At 30.4% G+C, this 21,934-nt stretch overlaps 2 protein-coding genes across 2 annotated transcripts in view; both read right to left on the bottom strand.

Moving 5' to 3' along the window:
* LOC145315183 (WD repeat-containing protein 27-like) overlaps positions 1 to 5,246 on the bottom strand; it is a 29,564-nt gene extending 24,318 nt beyond the window's left edge. Inside the window, exons 1-2 of the mRNA XM_080155224.1 lie at positions 5,170 to 5,246; positions 1,457 to 1,499 (exon numbers count right to left, since the gene is read on the bottom strand). Coding sequence (XP_080011350.1) covers positions 1,457 to 1,499; positions 5,170 to 5,224 — 98 coding nt within the window. The 5' untranslated portion in view covers positions 5,225 to 5,246. The remainder of the gene's footprint in view (positions 1 to 1,456; positions 1,500 to 5,169) is intronic.
* A 2,887-nt stretch (positions 5,247 to 8,133) lies between these two features.
* On the bottom strand, positions 8,134 to 14,692 carry LOC145314821 (uncharacterized). The gene is made up of 10 exons (XM_080154901.1): positions 14,641 to 14,692; positions 14,295 to 14,398; positions 13,741 to 13,823; positions 13,244 to 13,324; positions 12,758 to 12,817; positions 10,516 to 10,610; positions 10,138 to 10,243; positions 9,808 to 9,873; positions 9,072 to 9,137; positions 8,134 to 8,182 (listed from the first exon to the last, which is right to left on the bottom strand). Exons 1-10 carry the CDS (start codon positions 14,675 to 14,677, stop codon positions 8,134 to 8,136), a joined length of 747 nt encoding a protein of 248 aa, XP_080011027.1. The 5' UTR covers positions 14,678 to 14,692.
* Between the last annotated feature and the right edge of the window lie 7,242 nt (positions 14,693 to 21,934).

The raw sequence follows: 21,934 nt of genomic DNA, 5'->3' as shown, positions 1-21,934 counted from the left end.
CAAAGTTGTTCAGCCAACGAATAATAAAACATTATTATAAAACTTTGGGGTCTAGTGTAATAAATAGACCATTTCCCCCTCTCTCTGTGATTAAATGAAATTTAGATTAGATATTAATAAATCAGATGGACCAACTGAAATAATTACAGTTGCATATTTAATTATTCCATAAGACTACCTGCCTCTTTATCTGCAATTAAACAACCTTGATGAGCAATATTACATTTCGAATTATCTAGTAGCTTCACTACTAAAAAGAGAATAAACGACTCTTATGGTAGCTTCATATTTACATATAGAATTATGTAAAAGATTACTTATTTGAGAATAGAAAGTTTTATTTTTTTTGAGGTTAAAAGAAAAGAGGAGTAGAAAAATGAAAGTAAAACGAAAGTCAAAAGTAGTCTATAAAACTTAAACCAGTGTTTTGCCACTGAAAATGGGTTTTCACAGAGTGGCTGTTCTGATTAGTATTACATAAATAGTAGGTTAAACAGTATCAGATATATTTCTTTCTTTAGGTCCAGATTTGGTTGACTAAGCCCATATTGTCCTATAAGACTTAGATCTAAAACAAATTAGCTTAAAACCAAATGACAAAGCCCATATTGTCCTCTTGTGACGTCATAAATTGAAAGCAAAAGTTAATTGTATTAAGCATCAACTAGTATACATATCAGTAGAGTCACACTGGTATGACCAGAAAGTTGAAAGTAAAAGTTAATTGTATTAATCAACAACTAGTATTCATATTAGTAGAGTCACACTGATATGACCAGAAAGCAAAAGTTAATTGTATTAAGCATCAACTAGTAAACATATCAGTAGAGTCACACTGGTATGACCAGAAAAATGAAAGTAAAAGTTAGTTGAAAGTAAAAGTTAATTGTATTAATCAACAGCTAGTATTCATATTAGTAAAGTCACACTGGTATGACTAGAAAGTTGAAAGTAAAAGTAAATTGTATTAAGCAACAACGAGCACAAACTTTGCAAACATGAGTGTAACTACAAACCAGCAGACACACAAGCATACTAATAGTATAAAGTAACAAAATGTCTGTCTCAATATCGGTAAAATCTTTCTTATTTTATAAATAAAATTATGTCAGGGGTAATTTCACTCTATTTGAAACTATGCAGGGAGAAGGTACTATATGTATAGAAATAAAAAAATTTAAAAGCAGAGAATCAAAAACACAATGGAGACAAGAAAATAAGAATGAGGTGTTGTGTGAAGACATATTTTTTCAACCTTTCCAGTCTCTTAATTATATTACCTACAATAAATTGAATCCAAACTGGAATAATGTATTGGAACTATGAATAGACAAAACTTAGCACCTTTAGATCGTCGTTGCGTCGCAACCAAAGAGCGGTTGACATCTAATTTTCAAAGATTCTTTTTTGGTGGGTTTGCGAGGCCACCACTTTGTAAAGTTTGTTCAACACTGACCTGACTACTTGAAACTGATTCAAGTCAAAAATCCTCAATTTCTGAAAACATTTTCATTCATTATTAGTTTAGTTAAAGTTATATGTTAGGGTTTATAACCCAATAGTTAAGTAATCCTAGAATGAAAGCTATTCTGTTTTAGATAAATTTCAGATTTAATGATAAGAATCTTTTTTATGGCGTTGAAACTATTTTTAATATCAAAATCTTAAATAGGACCAAATACACCATGGGGGTTTAAAGGGATGTTTACTCCCACAAACTTTGAAACCCCTCATTAAATCCATCAAAAAAGCCTGGGCGTCCTTTAAATGTTTTGATCATTAAGTTATTTTATTATTATTGGAACAGAAATTTTTAGAGCATTTATTGAAGTCTAGAAGTTTTTATATTTATGAATAAAATAAAAAATTTATATTATACTACCGAAAAAGGTTTATTATTTGTAGGAGCGGGGGTAAAAAGTATGGATGGTTGGAGTTATCACCCCTTTACCTTGGATGTCCCTGCTAGCTAAGCTATTTCTCTAGAAGTTGAGATAATTTTCCGGTGTGTAGCAAAATTTATTTGGTCATACAAACAATATAAGATACATAGAGAACTATAAATACAGGGTGTCCACAATCTATTTAGTCATACAAAAATACAAGATACATAAATAACAAAATACAGGGTGCCCAGCTAACATTAATTTAGTCATACAAACAATACAAGATACATAGATAACAAAATACAGGGTTTCCAGCTAAATTTATTTGGTAATACAAACAATATAAGATACAAAGAGAACTATAAATACAGGGTGTCCAGCTAACATTAATTTAGTCATACAAACAATACAAGATACATAGATAACAATATACAGGGTGTTCAGTAAGGTGGGTCGATTTGCAATCTTTTTGGATTTTTACATTATCGAAAAAGATCTCATTACGTACCTAAAAACAGCTGATTTAGTCAAAATTGTTTATTCTGGATAATCATTTCAGACTGAATCAATATTTTTCAAAACGGTTTTCAGATCTGTAATCAGTATTTTAATTGGGTCATTTTGATATGCAACATGCCTGTGTTTGAAGGAATTTCAATTTTTGTTTTTTTAAGGGGGAGGGCACATTTTATACCCCCGTTGTCATACAAAATACATAAGATACATAGAGAACTATAAATACAGGGTGTCCAGTTAAATTCATTTATTCAAATAAGCAATACAAGATATTGAGAGAACTAAAAATACAGGGTGTCTGGCTAAACTTAATAGTCTTACAACCAAAAATGGTTTACGTTTTGAAATTTGTTTACACCACACTGTAGTGAAAAATAAAAAGATGCAGTTTTTAGTGTATTTTCTGGTATAAAGTTCCCATGTCTGCAATCTAATATATATTTTTTTCCTATTGATATACCTTGGAATGCACACATATAATACATACATACATACATATATATGAATAGAAAAGCAATTCATATGGTATATATAGGTATAGGTATACTGCAGGCAGAATAACACTTTGTGCTCAAGCAAGAATAAAAAATAAGTTTGAAATATATTTGGCTTCTAAACTAAATAGATTAAATATATGAAAAACAATATTCTTAACAAAGACAAATTATTTATAATTTGAAATGTCCGTCTTTTAGAAACGGTATGGGTAAACGTGAATTTTTTTTATGATTATTTAAAATAGACAGCTGAAATATTTAGCTAAGTTTCTCTGTACCAATGAACATTCAGGATATTTTACTTGATCCTATTTTTTTTTATGTTACTGAAGATCTGTTCTCTAATTGACTTTTGTAGGATTGTCAAACTGTAATTATTAATGTTCTATATTGAAATAAATATTGAAAAATTCTTATTCTTAAGTTTTAAGAAAATACATATAAAATGAGCGATGCGCATATGAATATAAGTAAATGTATAGATGTACTAGTGTATGTGTTTTTTTATTCTATGCATATAAACAAGGACAATTTAACTCATACAGGCGAAATTAAGTTAAAATTTATAAGATCGTAGTTTGTGGATTAGAAACGGTTTTCAGCCATACGAAAAAAAATCATCTATAGCATCGTATTACAGACAACTTTCCACTAATATCAAAATAAATTAAAGAAAAAAAGTAACAGTTTTGTTAACCAGAGCCTTCGCGGCCCCTTTATGCTCATATAACTGGTTTTAATCTTATGATTTTTTTATTTTATTAGCCGCGGAATGCTGTTCATAATACTATGCGATAAATAACTATAACTTTAATTTTTAAGTAACATACTGACGAGATGGATTAATTGGAGAGTAGCAGCACTTGTAATAAAAAGAAGGTGTATATGGAATGTAGTATAGAATTCATCGACACAAACCTAATATACTAATATGATAATAACAATAACTACAAAGAATTGATGTATAATCCAGACAGATAATATTGTACTAAAGAATCAAGTTTATTTTCTGAGTTAATATTCTCTTTTTATTGTTTTGACCCTAGCCTCTAGGGCTGTGTTTATCAGTAGTATAGACATTTGTATAGAAAAACTGTTTCAGACCAGCATTTTCCGTAACTTTGTGTTATACTAGTTGCTTTGTCCTAAGATTCTAGGGGATGATGGGATTGGTGAGGAAAATAGCCCTAAACTACCCCAAGAACCGTCAGACAAAAAACTTACTACTTTATATTAATGGATATGTTACTTTTGTATGGGAAAAGTAAGCAGTACAAAGATATAAAAAAATAAAAGATGAACTTAATCATACTTTGACACAATAGCAAGAGAGTCGACATTAAACAATTAAATCAGTAAGTTAAATATCAAGCAAGAATATGTATTGAAGTCTTTTAAAAACTTCATTGCTTAATTTTCAAATTCAGATATTCAATAATTACAAAATGCAGGACTGAAAAAACATGAAAACTGTTTTGTTTAAATTTATTTCTGGATAAATTTGTAAATTGAGTTATAGTGTAATTTTAAAATAAAGTGAAGTAGGCAAAAGGAAAATGAAAGCATTTATTTTTAAATTTATACAACTTGAAGTTTTTTTTTGAAAAAAAGTTTGTTTGCAAAAGTCATTTCTTTTGCACATTTCCTGCAAAAAATAAGAATCATAGAATTTGACCCTAATACATAGCTTCAAAAAATTGTTGAATTTTTATATTGTTTTGTTTTTACATTTTTTGTTAGCTCTATGGGAGGTAAATTGACATTTTTCTCAATCAAAACCGTAAAAAAATCTTTATGCTTGTAATTAATGAATAGCATGATGTTTTAGTATTAATATGTTTTAAAATCAAATGCCCGTATTTAACTCATATACTTATTCTAAAATATAAAGTTATAAGGTTGATCATGTGAAGCTAAAGATCTTGTAAAATGTAAGTCCAAACAGGTTATATTTAAGGGAGGTTTTATGGTAGGTAAATACTTTTTACTGACCGTATTTCCACCCTAAACTAAAGGCTAGGGTTAAAGTAACTAATCCTAGTAAAAAGTGATAAGTTTGATTTTAAATTTCTTGAACCCTCCCCCCCTCCTACCCGAAAGCCTAGGGGAAAAGCAGCTAGAACTATTTTTAAAAAATGAGTTTTTAAAGTACATAAAATACGTGGATATATTGCCAGATCCAGCTGAAAGTATAACTTTATTAGAGTACATGGAAATCTGGTACATCATCCAAGTAATTATATATCGATTTTTATAATGAATGAATTCCTTGTCTGATCCAGCCAGCAGGACCAGGTATGAATATAGTTGGTTCACACAGCTCATACTCGTTATACTCTTACATTCTGGCATAACACATTATATTCCTAACTTGATTCCTCCTCGCTATTAGAAAATCTTTGTTATTATATAAAAGTAAAAGGATACCTAGCTCTCAATGGCTTAAGATCCAACTAACTGCTGGTCTTATATGTCCAGGATTATAACTATTTTTGGAAAAGGATGAGGTACCCATCCAAGAGAAATCCCCACGGAAAAAAACTCCCTCAAAATTAATTTAAAAAAAAAAAACTGAAATGGGAAATAAAGGGTCGATTCATTTGCCCCCAGCAGATTGATAAAATAATATTAGCAAATCAATTTTATTATAACAAGATATTATCTTTTTAGTTTATTGAACAATCTAAACTTAAATGGCTTTGTTTTCATAATTTACTTTATCATTTTAGTATTTAATTCATTTTAAATTTTAAGTTATATAATTTTGAATTTAGTAAAGCATTTAATAGAAAAATAATAGAATAGTCCCTTTCGTAACATCGCTCCATAAGGGGCGATTCGTCGTATTTTTAAAATGGCTTTTTATAGGTTATTTAAGGTTATATTGGGTTAGGTGGTTGCCCCACAGGGTTAGGTAATTGGCCCCGCAGGATTAGAGCCCCCCGCATGGGCTAGAAATAGGAGAAAGGCTACTGTGAAAAATACGAAGATTCGCCCCATAAGGTGCGATGTTACGACAGGGACTATACCCTAAAAATCTAAGAAACTACACCAAGATAATCTCTATAAAGAAGGGTATTGGGTTATCCAACAGACAACCGACCCTTTGATTGCATGACGTTTGTCTGTAAGTCCTTTCTTAGCCTGTTTATAGGCCAAGACATTCCTCCTAATCTTGCTATTGATGTAACGTGCCTCACTTAGCACCGGTAGATTTTTAACGTCTCTAGTATGACGTGGTGTGGTCCTTGAACCAGTAACCTCCCCAACAGCAAGCCGACACGTTACCCATTACGCTAATGCCGCGGGTAAAATTGATATAAGCCTTATCTTTAAAAATGAATAGATGCGTATGAATATAATGTGTTATGCCTGTCATAGTGTAGGTTTTGGCAAGTTTAAACATTCCTTGGTCTGAAGGTTTACTTGGTAACGAGATATTGTGAACATACAGCTAAAATAGTTCAATAATATTATCTATCTATATATCACTCATATTATATATCAATTTATCTAACTATATTTATGGGAGTTTAGTGGGTAAATATTAGAATCATAAAGATGAATGTTATCTAGTTCGAGTCTTCTCGCACCATACAAGAAAAGCCTTTCTATAGTGACGTTCACTCCGTACGTCCGTCAGTCATAACGGAGAGCTCTTATCGTTTATTTGTGTATGATAGAATTGTCCCATCAATTTCAATCTTTATATGTTGATTCCTATCACAGTTTTTGCATAGTTGTACTTAAAATATACATACTATTTTTAAAACTTATAGATTAATATTTTGCTTATTATTAAGTGTTATTGTTCGTTGGTTCTACCGTTTACTAAATGTATTCTATCCATTTAACCAACTATTAATCCTCGTACCTTATTAGCACTGATGGAAAGCATAAAAGAATCCAGGTAGAAGAACCTTGCACTGGTTATTGGATCTGTATACAACAGATTGTCCTTCTGTACACCAAGAACATCTTTTTTATTGCATATTTTGAAAAAAAAACTATTAAAATTGATTGAAATTTTAAATTTAATATATCAACCATGACCATTAATTCAATGCTCTATCGTCGACATAACTACTAGTCAATAACTGCATTTGAATTAATCTGATAAATGTATAAAAATATAAATGAAAGAATATGAATAAATTTCTATGGAAGGAAGAGTTAATTTTGTTATTAGGAAGTTAGTGTTACATCAAAAACTTTTTTCTAGGTTAATTATTATCAACATGTAATATTAAAGCTGTTTTCACAAATCAAAATAAGGGTTAAATTTGTTTTATATACTTAAGCTATTGTGTGTTGTGGTATTAAAAAAAACAAGTGTTTAGATTGAAGAATCAAATTTACTCTAAATGATTTTTATTCCAACCAAATTCTTTATTTAGGATAGCTTAATATAGATTACCGGATTGTTTTAGGCTGTTTAATTATAAATTTATGTATGTTTTAAAGTCATTTTTTTCTTCCCCTCCTCTCCCTTAAAATATAAAATCCTAGGACAAAATCCACTAGCACAAATGTAAAATATAATGACGTAATAGCAATCTACTAGTAACTACAGTGTTAGAACTAAACGTTTTTGTTATTATTTTGTAGGCACACCTCATGTAACATTTTCATTAATTTATTTTGCTATTATTATTATCATTCACAGTTTTTAAACATTATTCACTTGTAGAGAAATGCAGAGAGGAAGAAGACATTGAATTGTTTATTACACTAATATAATAACGCTTTCTTTTTCGTTTGTTTTACAACTTTAGGGACGTTTATTGAATATTTATTGGTTGTTTCAAGTTAAGTGTCCAAACTTTTGTAACACTTATTGTAATCCACAGAGGGATTAATTTTATGTATCGTCATTGAAGATCTTCATTGATTTATCGGCCTTTGTCTTATCCCTTTAGATCCCTGAGAAACATGACTTGTAATTGCAAAAATACTCCAACCATAAGTTAAAGTGTTGACATAAAAAATGGCCATGGTTGACATACTATCGACACATCGTTACAAGAACAATTATATTCATTTTTAATTTAGTACAACACGAATTATTCAAATAATGAAAGATAGAAAACATTACACCTTATATTTAAACTAATAATATATAACAAAAAATAATTTTTGAAGCGATTCTACTCTTTTGAAGAACATATTATTATAGAACATAATTGTCCTAGGTATAACTTTATTCACTGTTTATCATGTCGCGTAAAAGTAACTTATTTTGTATTCAATGATAAGTTTGATGTTTTTTCCTTTGCTACTTTTCTAAAAAATAAATAAATTACAAATTAGTATGTAAGACTGTTAATTTTAGATTTAGCTAAAAATAACTGTTTAAAAACATTCTTTTAAAGTAGTATATTTTAGAAGCAAAGTTACACTATACGTTCGACCGATCGTGAATTATAGCTACGGAAAATGACCATATAATCCTAACATTCAAATGTATTAGAATCCACAGAGTAAATTTGTTTCAACTAATATAGGATAATAATTAAGCTATAAAAATTGGAAAGAATTTAAATGAATATAATAGATTTAAAATCTGCATAAAATTTTAAGGAATTTTTATAAAATTCGTTTTTTGTATAATTCTTTATCTATAAGCGCAAATACAAATTAAGTTAAATAATTTTGACATCAGTGATTGGTGGATTGAAAACAATCTGCGCCCTGATTGGAGAAGCTTAAGTGACTTACATCATTCAACCAATTAGAGCGCAGGTAGTTTCCAATCCACCTATCCTATTGGTCAAAATTTATTAACTTAAATTGGATTTGCGCTTTTAAATAATGAATTATGTAAAAAACGAATTTTATAAAAAATCCTTAAAATTTTATGCAGATTTCAAATCTATTATATTCATTAAAATTCTTTCCAATTTTTGAAGCTTAATAATAATATTGTATCTAAGTTTATTGTTTGATGCTTGATGCTGCTCCGCTACTCATAGACAAAATGTTTTCACTAAGTCTTTAATGTATTGTATGGTATGACAGACAATTTTCCACGAATAATAAAATAAAATTCATAAATTCAATACCAGTTTAGTTGGCCCAGGACTTCTTCCCCTCATAGCCAACTAAACTAGAATTAACCCTATAATTTTCATTTAACGATACGCGGAAAATAACTTTACAGATTAAATCTTACCTGACCATTCCATAAGTTTCTTCCACACCACCCCCATATTTACTATTTATGTTCATCACAGATTTTCTAGATAATAATATTAATCTTTAAAAAAATTAATAATTGGATTTTTTCAATTATAACTTTTTATTGTTAACTGGATCAAAATCGGTTCATATTTAAAGGATGGATCTACTGCAGTTCACGGTAAAATATTGCTGGTAAGCCATAAATCAATAATGCATAATTATCTCGCAGTGCAGAGAAATGCGCGAAAAAGACCTATTTTACGTGTTCTTTCTTCAGTGAAGCTTTCCCTGTGCATAATTGGATCTTAGCTATTCCAGATTATTTGTAGGCCTTCTTATGCCGCTTAAAATGGTGTGCAAGTATAATCTGTACGTTCAGCCGTTTGGCAGCTAGCAGCCTTTAAAATTCATAGATTTTTGGAAATATTCCTTACCAGCAATATTTTACCGTGAACTGCAGTAGATCCTAAAGGATTAATCCTTGCTTAGTAGGCCGGAAATTCGGCCCATCAGGGACTACAAAACAGAATAATTGTTATAATTTTTATTTTATTTACTAATCTTAATTTTACATAAATTTTCATCATTCGGTATTTTATAAGGATTTAATAAACATTGCGATACATTGCTCCCCCAAATAAATTTTCGAAGTAATTTGCTTGTTGGTTATACCTTTTTCATTAACTCAAATAAATTACATTACATAACCCTTGCATAAATCAGCATACCTTGATTTCCAGTCCCAAACTTTAGTAACCATATCTTGGCCACAGCTAAGCATCCAATCACCAGTTCTAGAATTATAAGTAAACATACATCCCCATGATTTTACACAAAATTACCCCGTCTGTAGGTTACAATTAGTGGTTGGAATATTTGGGAACCAAAGTTAATGAAATAGTCATCAAAATTTAATCAAAGTACCCAAAGTTGTTAAGTTAACAAATAAGTAAACAATATTATAACAATTTGGGGACTAGTGTAATTAACAGTCCAATGTCCCATTCCTCCCTAGGAGATAGCAAGTGATGTAGGTTACAAGATGATGATTTTCTAACCTTGAAAAAGCTATTGATTCCACAATACCAGTATGTCCAACAAGTCTATGACCAAGAGAGGATTGTAGTTCATCTTTTTCTGCTGATATTGCCAAAGTTGAACATCCTGAATAGTTTCACAATTAAAACTCTAATATGTACATTTTTAAAATTAAAAAAATAAACCTATTGTTAAATTTGAAAGCCTTTGTTATGGTATATAGTACCAGGGGCGTCCAAGCTTTTTTTTTTTTTGGGTGGGGGGGTAAAAATTTTTTAAGGGGTGGTTAATTTTTTTTTTTTTGGGGGGGGGGGGAGGGGTAAAATGGCGCAAATTTTTTTACCCTCCCCCCCCCCAGTTGGGCAGCTGAACTTGGACAGTGTTACCAGCCATCTTACCTAGAACTTGGACAGTGTTGCCAGCCCCAGAAATTCCAACCAATCTTCCAGAACTTGACACACACAACTTGGAACTATAGGGATCTGAACTCAACCTGAAATATTGACACTATACGGCTTTCTCTTGGGTTCAAGTCTGGATCACATTGCGTCATACTAGAAACAATAAAAATTATACCTACTACTGTTATGTCTAGCGCGTGACACCAATGGTAAAAATATAGTTATAATGCCATGTCCCATAAACATACGCAACTTAAATTAAGTAAATGTAATATTTTTTGTAGCATAGCTTGGAATCCGACGGACCACGTAAATTACAAACTGGATGCTCATTATTATTTCGGAATAATCCTTATACTAAAGTAACAGGATGTTTGTTTGTCTGTGTGTCTGTGTATCTGTGTGTGTATCTGTGTGTCTGTACCGAAGGATCTCGCTAACCGCTGAACCGATCGGGTTCTCCTTAACAGGGTAGATTGTCATATGTCCCGGGAAGGTTTATAACTATTTTGGAGGAGGGTACCACCACCCTCCCAAGAGAAATCACAATAAAATCAAAAATATTAAATATTTCCGCCGCATAGTGTCGCTAGCATAGTCGCGCTACGTAGTCGCGCTGCGTAGATGCATGAATTTAACAATTGATAACATAGACAAGTTATTTCTCAAATTAGATATTTAAAATAAAAAGAACATTTAAAGGCCACTAGAGGCCTCTAGGGGCGTAGCCGCTAGTCTTTAATAAAGTAAAGACACACCGCTGAAAACAATGCTTAATTTTGTGTAACTTACAATGCCAAAACATTCTGCCATATCCAGTTGAAAAGGAAATATTTTGCAGTAAAAAAGCCCACATAAAGAAGAATAGGAGAAAAAAAGAGTACATTTGATATAGATAATGTGCACTACAGTTTTGTGTAAAGAAACACATAAATACTCAGGGATATAAAGGAATAGGTCAATGGATGATAAATTAATGTACATCCCCAATGATGATATACAAAAATTACATTTTCTGTAGGTTACAATTAGTGGCTGAAACGTTTGGACAAATAATCAACCAATCAAATTTCAATAGAAGTTCGCAAAGTGGTTGAGCTAACGAATTAGAAAACGCTATTATGAAACTTTGGGGACTAGTGTATAAAACAGCCCAATGTCCCCTCCCTCCCTGTAAATACCTAAAGTGGTTTTCAAAACTATTTATTTATATACTACAGTTGGTAAAATTTTGGCCCATACACTTTTTCTTTTAAGTTATACTATGTTGTTTAAAGCCTTTGTTCACTGTTACTTATGAAGTGTGTTAGCATTACAGTCAAAATAGTTGAACTCCAGCCCCAGGTTCCGGTTCTGCAGGCCTCCAGGTCGACTCTGGACAGGTGTAAAACCTATATTTATTAATTAAAACTCTAGAGGTCAATTCATTAAAGAAAATAAGTTACTTTTTCGCTTATATATTTAGAAAAAGATCAAAATCTGCCTCCAGTTTTAAGTCCTACTAGGCCTCTAGGTCGATTCTGGACAGGTAAAAATCTAAATTTCTTATTTGAAAACTTAGAGGTGAACTTATGAAAATAAGAATCTTTTTAGATGTTATTCACCTAAGAAAATAGGTAATTGAAAACTAAGATTCTTGAATATAGTGATTAGGTTTAAGAACATCCTTTAACTTTTAGTTTTGCTAATAGATACAATTTTCTACATTGTATGACAACTCTGGCAATATAGAATTGTTGCCAAAATATTTAGGAAATATATTTGTGTTGTATTTACTTATTGCTGCTTATTGGCAAACCTCCTTTATACTACAAATTAAAAGGCTTGTTGTTTTTTTTCTTAAGATATAGAATTTTCTTTTCTTAGAAACAAAATTAAAAAGGCACTTTTAATGAAAGTAAGATGTTTTTTTTATAGTAAAATTGAATTAATGCTTCAAACTTTAATTTTAATTTGATATATAGTTCAGTAATACTAATGATAAATTACGTGCACAATTTAAGTAATAGAATAGAGGAGGTAGGGGTTAAATAACTGTATGTCCTCCACGGGGAGGGGGCCCTGTCCCCACTTTCAATTGGATCTTTCAATAAATAGCGTCGGAAATACTAACCAATTCGCTGCAAAAGATCAGAAAGTAATTTGCTAACAAACAAAAAGATGCCCACCCCTGGAACCAGGTACCTGTCTGGGTTGTACATCTATACTTACACTTTTATTCTTGCACATATTTATTTACCTTATTTTTGTATTCTGTTTCTCTGGATGATTGCAATGAACAGAGTAAGGCGGATAGGCTCTGTAAAAAATAATAAGTTTGTATTGGAAATGGATTGTTTAAGATGAAGGTATTATTTTAGCAAAGCTTCTCTATGAATCACTTTGTCTGTCCGTCCGGCCGTCCTGCAGTAACGCTATGTGGGAAATGTGATTTTCTCGGCTGCTATTCAAGATAAAAATCTGACATTTTCAGTGAAGATTCTTATGGCTTAAGCGCATTTAGTCTATATATTACTTTACAGGCAAGACAAAGAAAATAAACGAGTTGAGTCTATTGCAAGGACGTTAAAGCTTTTTTATTTGGGGGGGGGGGATCTTAATCTTTACCCCCCCCCCTCCCCCTTGGACGTCCCTGGTCTATTGGTCTTGAAGAAAAACATCAACACTTTTAAGTATATATACTATAAAGTAGCTGCGCTACTTTTATAAATGTAGTAACACCAACCGCTGTAATAACTGAGAAGAAGCTGACCATCTGGAATCATAACTTGATTTTATATTCCATTTAGATCTTCTCTCTGAAAGCCTAAAATTATTATAAATGCATAAGTATATAAGACGAAACTTTTAAAAAAATAACAGCGTCTTATTTATTTATAAAAGATAGGTAGTGATTATAGAGACTTTATTACCAATCATAGAGCTTTCAAAAATTTGATAATGTTTGAATTTCAGCCAATAAGAGAAGTATGTTTGTTACCAATCAAAGAACAAGCTTTAAATTTAAGTCAGGAAGTGTGTCTGTGTCTGTGTCCAATCAGAAAGCAAGTTTAGAATTTAAGCTAAAAAGAAAGGTTCACCCTTAACCAAGAAGAACAATAGTATTAATGCTTAAACCAATTAGACTACAAACTAGTATTACTGACAAAAGATCGGACAAATAGACAAAGTCACCTCTAAAATGGAGTCACAACCAAAAACTTTAATAAAACAATTAATTACCTCTTTACATTTTTCTCAGTGTTCCATTTAGTTCTGATGGGTTTTAGTTCTGTGTCTTTTCCAAGTATGAAATCTGGCTTTGGCTAAAATATAAATTTCTATCAGCTACGCTTCTAGAGGCCTCTATGGAAACTTGTAGGAAGTTACGGGGATAGGAGTCGACCATCCAAAGTCCTTTTCAGTTTGAAAGAAAGGAACCAAAAACTTTTTTGGTGGGGTAATTTTTTTTTGGCGATTTCTCTTGGGAGGTTATAAACCTTCCTTAAACCCATGTAAAAGATAACCATATCGTTTCGGCGGTTAGCAAAACTCTTTGGTTCACATAGTCATACATCATGTTACTTTTATAAAATGATTAATGAAATTCTAATAAATAGATTAGTCATAATTTAAACATTGATTAAGTACAGTACTTTGGTGAAAGTTTCTCTATCTAATCTAACTATGAATCAAAGCTATTTCTATTAAAACACCCATAAATCTAAACTATCATATGAAGGTCTATTATTGTATATATTTATCTATCTATAAGTAATTATCCATCTATTATTTACCTGTAAATCGCTATGAGTCCTGCTATCTAGAGAACTCTCAGAACTATCAGATGAAGGTCTACACAATGGCAAAACAAATCCGTCTCCCAAACCCTCATTAGGATCTATAAGATTTAATATTTAAAGGAATTGATTAAGAATTGTTATTTAAATGCAGTATGACATTAGCAAAGGGTTTGACACAATTAAATTGAAATTATGTATCATTTTCATTAATAAAAGTGAAGCGTTTCTACAACTAGGGTCGGTCCTTTCTAACACTTTTCGTTTGTCCTACCGTTTCAGAGCTTTGCTTTTCTGGATGGTTGATTCTCAATGGCTGACAATGTTAAAAGTAATGTTATACCTGAATCGTTTTCGCCATTTTGTAGATTTTGAAACATTCTGGTAGCTTTCTTGGGTCTGTTTTAATAATATCTTTTAGAAATCAATTGTGTAAGGTTTTTTATAGCTAGTGTTAGTAAATAATAAAACTTGACTAATTTATTGTAATGAAACAAAATTAAATAAAAAAATAATAAGTGACAGTCTTAGGGGCAAATCGTAGTTACAATATACGTACATAAAGTAGATTCACTGTTTTTGATTTTTATAAATACTAAAAGTTAGTTTTAAAAAAGCTTTAATACGATAATCAAACTTTTAATTTGTAAAGTGGATAGGTGTTTTTATCTATTATGTAGGTAAACCCTTTTTATTGCCTTTTGACAACGTAGCTACTCTATTATTTTATCCCCATATTCTTACATAAAAGTAACACAATGTCTATTTATTTGTACCGAAGGTTCTCGCTAACCGCTGAACCGATATGGTTTTTATTTTATAATATGATTTCAATTTCTTTAACAAATAAATATATTTTTATAATCTTTGATTTACATTTTAGAACTGGTTTTTCAAGAGCCTAAGTCAAGGGTATTAAGCACTTTTACCACTCTCTTAAACCGGTTTGTACTCGCCGCTGTGTATGATAAATAAATATGAAGCTTAAGATGTCGTTGACCTAGCGCTACACATGGGTATTTATATGCTTGCCAAAGAATAAAAGTTTAGCCAATAAAAATAAGTTTTGTGTGTAACCAAAAACATAAAAACAATAAAAAGATGACATTTTCATATTTTATTAGATTTTCTATTTGTTGGTACAAAATTTCCAGTCGATTTCTTGTCAAATAATGAGCGGACCAAAAGAAGAAAGGTTGGGTTCTTTGGAAAACATTAAAATTATTGTGGAAAACCTCAAATTTTCATTCAAAGGAAAAATAAACTTATCTTGCAGATTTTTTGTTGTTGATAACAACATAGTTAAATTTAGGAACACAATAAAATTAAGTGTCTGACTGATTATGACGTAACAATAAAAATTAGCCAATGAGAAACCACTATAAATTTTACCATTGGTCAATAATGGCCTCTCATTGGCTAATTTTTTTTTGTTACGTCATAATCAGTCAGACACTTTTACTGTGTTATAAATTTAGTAGTAAAATATAAAGTAATTTGTCTGAATAGTAAGAATGATTAATTTTTACAGTATAAAAATTAGAGGGGATCAATGTTTTAAAATTTAAGTTTAAAGTTTTTAATTTTGGACACAATTTCGACATGAACATCAGATTTAAAAGCTCCTGATAAACACTGCCATTTAATGTGTCAATATAACATAATTATCACATGCAAATCAGTCGAGAAAAATAAAATTTTAAATTTTAAGTCAACATTGTTGTTACAGGTTTGCATGGAACTTTTAAAGAATGTTTGATCAAGCAAACAGAAATGTTTAATCTTCCTAACTATCTAGGAAACCCGTGTTTTATTAAATTGGGTGGTCATATCAGAAAACACTCAGCAATGGGCAAAATCTGTTTTTACAACTAAACTTTTGGGACAAATTGAATTGGGGCCCCCTTTTTATTTATATTGGGCATACAATTGTAGATTGTCACAAACACAATTTAATAAATCAAAAAAAAAACATACTATTTTGAAAAGTAGTAAGTTTTTTTGTCTGAAGATTTCAATAAATTTCTGATAAATTTAACTTCTTCTTTTAAAGGTTTTAATGTGTCCTGGGATAGTTTTAGGCTATGATAATCTTAGATTTAAGTCATAAAATGGTTTAGGCTGTATTTCAGCTAAGCTCTACTTCTGGAGATACAGAGCCCAGGGGCGTAGCCGCTAGTTTATCAAGTTTAATTCTGATAAATTATTCTGCAGCATATAATACCTTTAATATTCTAACATGCTGCAATTTTCCTCTCCCTCCTTAAAAACTATTTATTCAATTTAAGTCAGAATAAGGTAAATGGAGTATGGACTACTTCTTGATTTTTGTACACCTTTTCAATGTATAAAATAGTAAATTAATTTTTTATTAATCTAATTTGCAAATAGCTTAGCTCAGCAAAAACATTTTATTGCTCCTTTTCCATTCCTTATTTCTTACCCTTTTTTTCATACGGTGTTTATACATTTCAACATAAATGTGAATTATCAAACAAACCTTTTTATACAACTCTTCTAAAGCCATATTATATAAAGTAGTAACTTCACATTGGTCCAGTGATGGTTTTAGGCTATTCAATTTTTAAATATTTTGACTCTCAGGATGTATTTAGGCTATATACAGTTACAGAGCTCCTAGATTCTAGGCGCGCATTCACTAGTATATCAAAATGTATAACTCTACTTTTTTTATTTAAAACAAAAATTGCTTTAATTAACGTAACTGTTTTAACTGATGAAAGTGAATTATTTTGACCATGCTAATAGTTTAATGGGCAATAACTGCGAATTTTAATTTTTCTTATTGTATATAATACTGTTTATAGATCATTCAAATGTTTTTAGCTTGTATTGCTGCAGATCTTATTCGCATTATTAGCTAAATAGAGCATTTTTATTATTGTTTGAACATCTTATAAAATTGTTGTCATGTAATGATAAGATTTTAGGTAATGTCTTCAAGAAGACTTTTATTGTAATTACTAATTGAATTATTTTTATCGGACAATTTTGGAAACAAATTGGGGAATAATAAAATAATTTATAGCATAGTTACTACATAATAACGGCTTATCTTTTTGTCTGTTCGTAAGTTGATTTTTAAATTTTTTTTAGATGCAATAATTTCGTACATAATTATCCTTGTTTATGTTAAAAATTTATATCGTTATATTGTAGATATAGTTTTCTAGTAGTTAAACTTTGTAATGTTTACAATTTTGATGTTTAAAGGCAAGCGTTTAATAAATTATTAGCAAATTTCATCAAAATAAAACATTTTCCATTATGGGTTTGAAACTGATTATTATCTCATCCATACCGAAAAATCATGTATGGCATCCTATAAAAAACAATTTTCTACTAATAATAACTATTTTCCAATTTCTAAGATTAATAGAACTTTAGCAAATAAATAATGCAAAAAAACACTAAACCTTTTACTTCTAGACTTTGAAGATATAAAGTTCTCTTAAGCTTAAGATAACTACTTAACCGATGGAGTTTCCTGTGTTAGTTTTAGTCTATTTTAAGGAAGTTTTTAGGCTATTTTTTAAAATTCCAGCGTCCCCTACCTCAAGCGTTACCCCAAGATAAAGAGATAACATATATTGTATGATTAAATCTATAGAACGAGTGATTTTATTCGGAGGGTGCATATTAATTAACGTATTTCCTTTGATCAAATGCTAAAATAGTAGTAGTAATAAAGTTTTCATTTAATCTAATCAAAGGGGGTGTACCAATTGGCCAAACAAGAATTTTTGTATATTGACAAAAGTTTTCATTTAATCTAATCAAAGGGGGTGTACCAATTGACCAAACAAGAATTTTTGTATATTGATAAAAGTTTTTGCATCACTTAATGGTAGGTTGCAACCTACAAGTTATAGTTCTAGAAGTGCAATAGAAAAAAATAACATTTTCCTGGCGTCATAACAGAAAGGTCATCTTTCAATTAGTGTTCTTATATTTCAGTAAAAATAAACTATCCTAATAGCTGTTTAACGGATCTTTTGCTTGAAAATAACACTTACATGCAGAAAATAACAGTCTCCATAAGAATAGTTTTTAGCTAAAGAGAAAAACAGTTGTGATTAAACTGTGTTGGAGATTGGATAAATAATCTGTCGTTTATTATACTAACTATGTTATAATAGATATCTGTAACAAATGGTTGGATCTTAGACTTTTACATTCTATTTAATCATGTTATGTTTGCTGTTTTTAATATTAACTTCTGACTGTACAATTTGAACATTGAACAATATTTAAAATAATTTTTTGCCGTCTAGACTCAAGACTTTAATACTTGAGGTTATAATATTTATGATAGATTTTTATAATTGAGTACCAACTACCAAAATGTTAAGAAGTTATCATTTTGATAAGGCCTAGCTTTTTCTTGAAAATATTACCTTTTTTACTGTTTATTTAATATTTTGATTTAAGATTTCAAAGCTACTAAACTGATTGAGTTCTCCACTTTGGGAAAGCTTCACATATGGTCGGGATAATATTTTATTCATAAATTTAAGCAATAGGATGGTTTTAGGCTATATTTTTGCCTTCTTTTTACCCCTATTTAAACAAATTTACAAGATGCTAGGGGCGCTTCCACTAGTAAGCTTATATAGCAATATATGATGAGCATATGACATATTGTCGTAATGGCAAAGGATTTGCAAACATAATATATATTGAAGTTCAATAGGACAAAGCAGGGAGAGAGGGGACAATAGGCTTTTTATTACACTAGTCCTCAAAGTTTTATGATAACGCTTTCTTATACGTTGGCGTAACAACTTTGGTGACTTATATTGTGTCTTGATTGGTTATTATAGTAATCTCCAAACTATTCAACCAATAATTGTAATCTACAGAAGATGCTATTTGGTGTATCATCATTGGGGATGTACATCAAATTTTCAGTCATTGTCTTATCCCTTTAGATCCCTGAGGAGAAAGTGAAAGTCTATTCTATTACTCTATTGTTATGTCTATATTAGGACAATTTGCGACCATGAAAATTTTGTCAAGATCATTCAGTAGAGATTATGTAATATAGAAAATATGTTCCAATGAAACACTGTAGGATTTTTGGATCTATAATATTTTTTCCAATATGCCTTTGAAACCGATTAATATCCGCAGGATTAGAACAGGTTTTAGCCATACTAAAAAATCATGTATAGCATTTTCTTTGAATAATAAAATAAAAATCATAAAAATAAAAACCAGTTTTGTTAGCTCAAGCCTTAGGTTACTCGGGGCTAAAAGAACTAGTATTTATCTTATAATTTTTCATTTTAAAATCCGCAGAAACTGTCTATAATACGTTGTGTTAATTAACCATTTCCAGCATAGTTAAAAATATAAAGTCAGGACTAACTTTTAAGACACTATGATTGCTCGTCTTTTATACAAGACCTAGCATGGCCTCAGACGCAGTTTAGGACACGATTCTAGTGGATATGGAAATATACCTGCAACATATATTATACAGGTGAGGATATTTCACCTAAAGAAAAACTATTTTGCCTTTTAAGTAACTTCCAGTTAGAAATGATCATCTGTGAAAAATTGTTGATTTGCATCAGATTTTAATTTCATAAAGGTAATTTTAATGTTAGAATAAAGTAAATTTTTTTCTAGCATATTTTCGGCTTGTTCAGCTGAGAATCGCAATAATACAACTAATTTATTTTTTAATTTTCTTAAAAGATATATTCCTAGGTTTCTGTTTATTGAGGATGGGTTGGAACATGTTACCCCTGGGTTTGCACGCGTATCCACTTGACTTTACATTCTGACAGATCAAAAACATTCACATAATTAAAATTATTGAAAACTAATGCAATAATAACTCAAAATATAAAGAAGTTAGGGTTATTAATCACTTTTCTGATAATGTTTTTCATTTTAGGAAGGCTTTGTATAGCTCCTGGGATGGATTTAGACTATTTTCTACCTTCTCCAATTCTCCTCTTTAGAAAAATACATCTAAATAGTTAACTCTTTTTTACAGCAAGACGCACGTACATACAATATAATTATAGAGTAGCTACGCTCCTTGATATCTGTAGGTCATCTTGTAAGGGAATAAATTATCCCGATAAGAAAATATTGTATTTGTTGTAAAATGATTTATTACTGCATACACGCAAAATTAGATTTACCAAAATATAATTTACTTATTTCTACTTTAGTCTATTTTGTTTGACAAAATATTTTCTTTGATCGATACAGCGTTCAGTCAGGCAAGGTTTGTGGTAACGTAAATTTCACCACAGACATGATATAACCGCAAGTTCTGGCTTTGTTTGCCAACACAACGCCCCCCCCCCCCCGCACACCCCTGGTGGTTTTAGTTAAACTTCGGAATATGCTAAAAAATGAAAAATTTGTTATAAAATAGCTTTTTAAATAATAAAAACAATTCTTTAGAAAAATATTGAAAGAAAATGAGGGTTTGATATGATTTATACCTCATTTTAAAGACTAAATTAAATACACAAGAAAATGATTTTTAATTTACAAAAAAAGTGTTCTAGGGAAACCCTTAATCTTGATGACCCTTCAGGTTATTTTTAAAAAAAGGTATGAGTTCTTTGACCCATCAAAAATAAGTAAGCAATATTTAGTATTGAAGTAGTTATTAGTAAACTAAAGATGTGTTGATCAAACAGAAACAGAGTAATCAATTTGAAAAACAAGCATTCAAATGGAGATTTATTCTATTCATTTCGATCTTCAAGTTTGATATTGGCCTTTTCATTTTTTCTCTCATTTTTTGTTTACATATATAAGAGGATTTCTGTCTTTTTTTGTACTTTAAGATCCCGCTAACGGACCGTTATGGTATTTTTAGTTTGTTTTGGATGTAGGGGGAGGGGAGTATTCGACTTAGGCAATTTGAATTTTGTTATAAAAATCTGAATGACTGCTTGTCCAGAAGGCTCTTCTTGACCTCTGACAATCTTTTTTTTAATTTTGTACTTTTTATTTATGGATGTTGTCATCTTTGTACTTATCTCTGTGCGTAAGGTATATAGGTATATATTTACTTGCTTGTACTTTTTATTCTGTGAATAGTTTCCTTAGGTTTTGTCATAGGATCTCTTCGAAGAGCATTTGATTTCTTGGTTTGTTTTACAATCACCGTTTCACCTCCCCCTTTTCTTGGACTATCCACATTCTTCACCACACCCCCTCCTCCCCCGCCACTCTCTTTGACCTGTATGAGTTTACCCCCCTCCCCAACTCTGACCGCTCCACCGTTTGCTGCTCTTAGTCCTCCGTTCATTCTATTGTTATGTTCAAATAAAGAAATTCATCAAATTTGAAGGATTAATTTTAATTAATGATAAAGAAATAGAACAACTCTTTAGGTATACTTAGAAGATATGCAGATTATTGGACTGTCGGACGAATCAAGTTAGAGAACATCTTCGCTACTAAAAATCCATCCTTGCATATTTTAATTCTTAATATGAACAAATTCCTAGTTTCTAATCCTCTCTTTATTTTGATTCCCTCTTCTCTTGGAGTTTCTTTAAGATGTTCTTTTTCAACACCTTTACCTTCTGTGATATGATAATTTGAACTAAACTTGTAATTTTAGATTTTTTCCTATA

Source organism: Acartia tonsa, chromosome 3 (assembly GCF_053477335.1).
Source record: "Acartia tonsa isolate MP-2025a chromosome 3, ASM5347733v1, whole genome shotgun sequence".
Lineage (NCBI taxonomy): Eukaryota > Metazoa > Arthropoda > Copepoda > Calanoida > Acartiidae > Acartia > Acartia tonsa.
The sequence above is the reverse complement of the archived record's forward strand: the minus strand, read 5'-3'. Positions and strand labels throughout refer to the sequence as shown.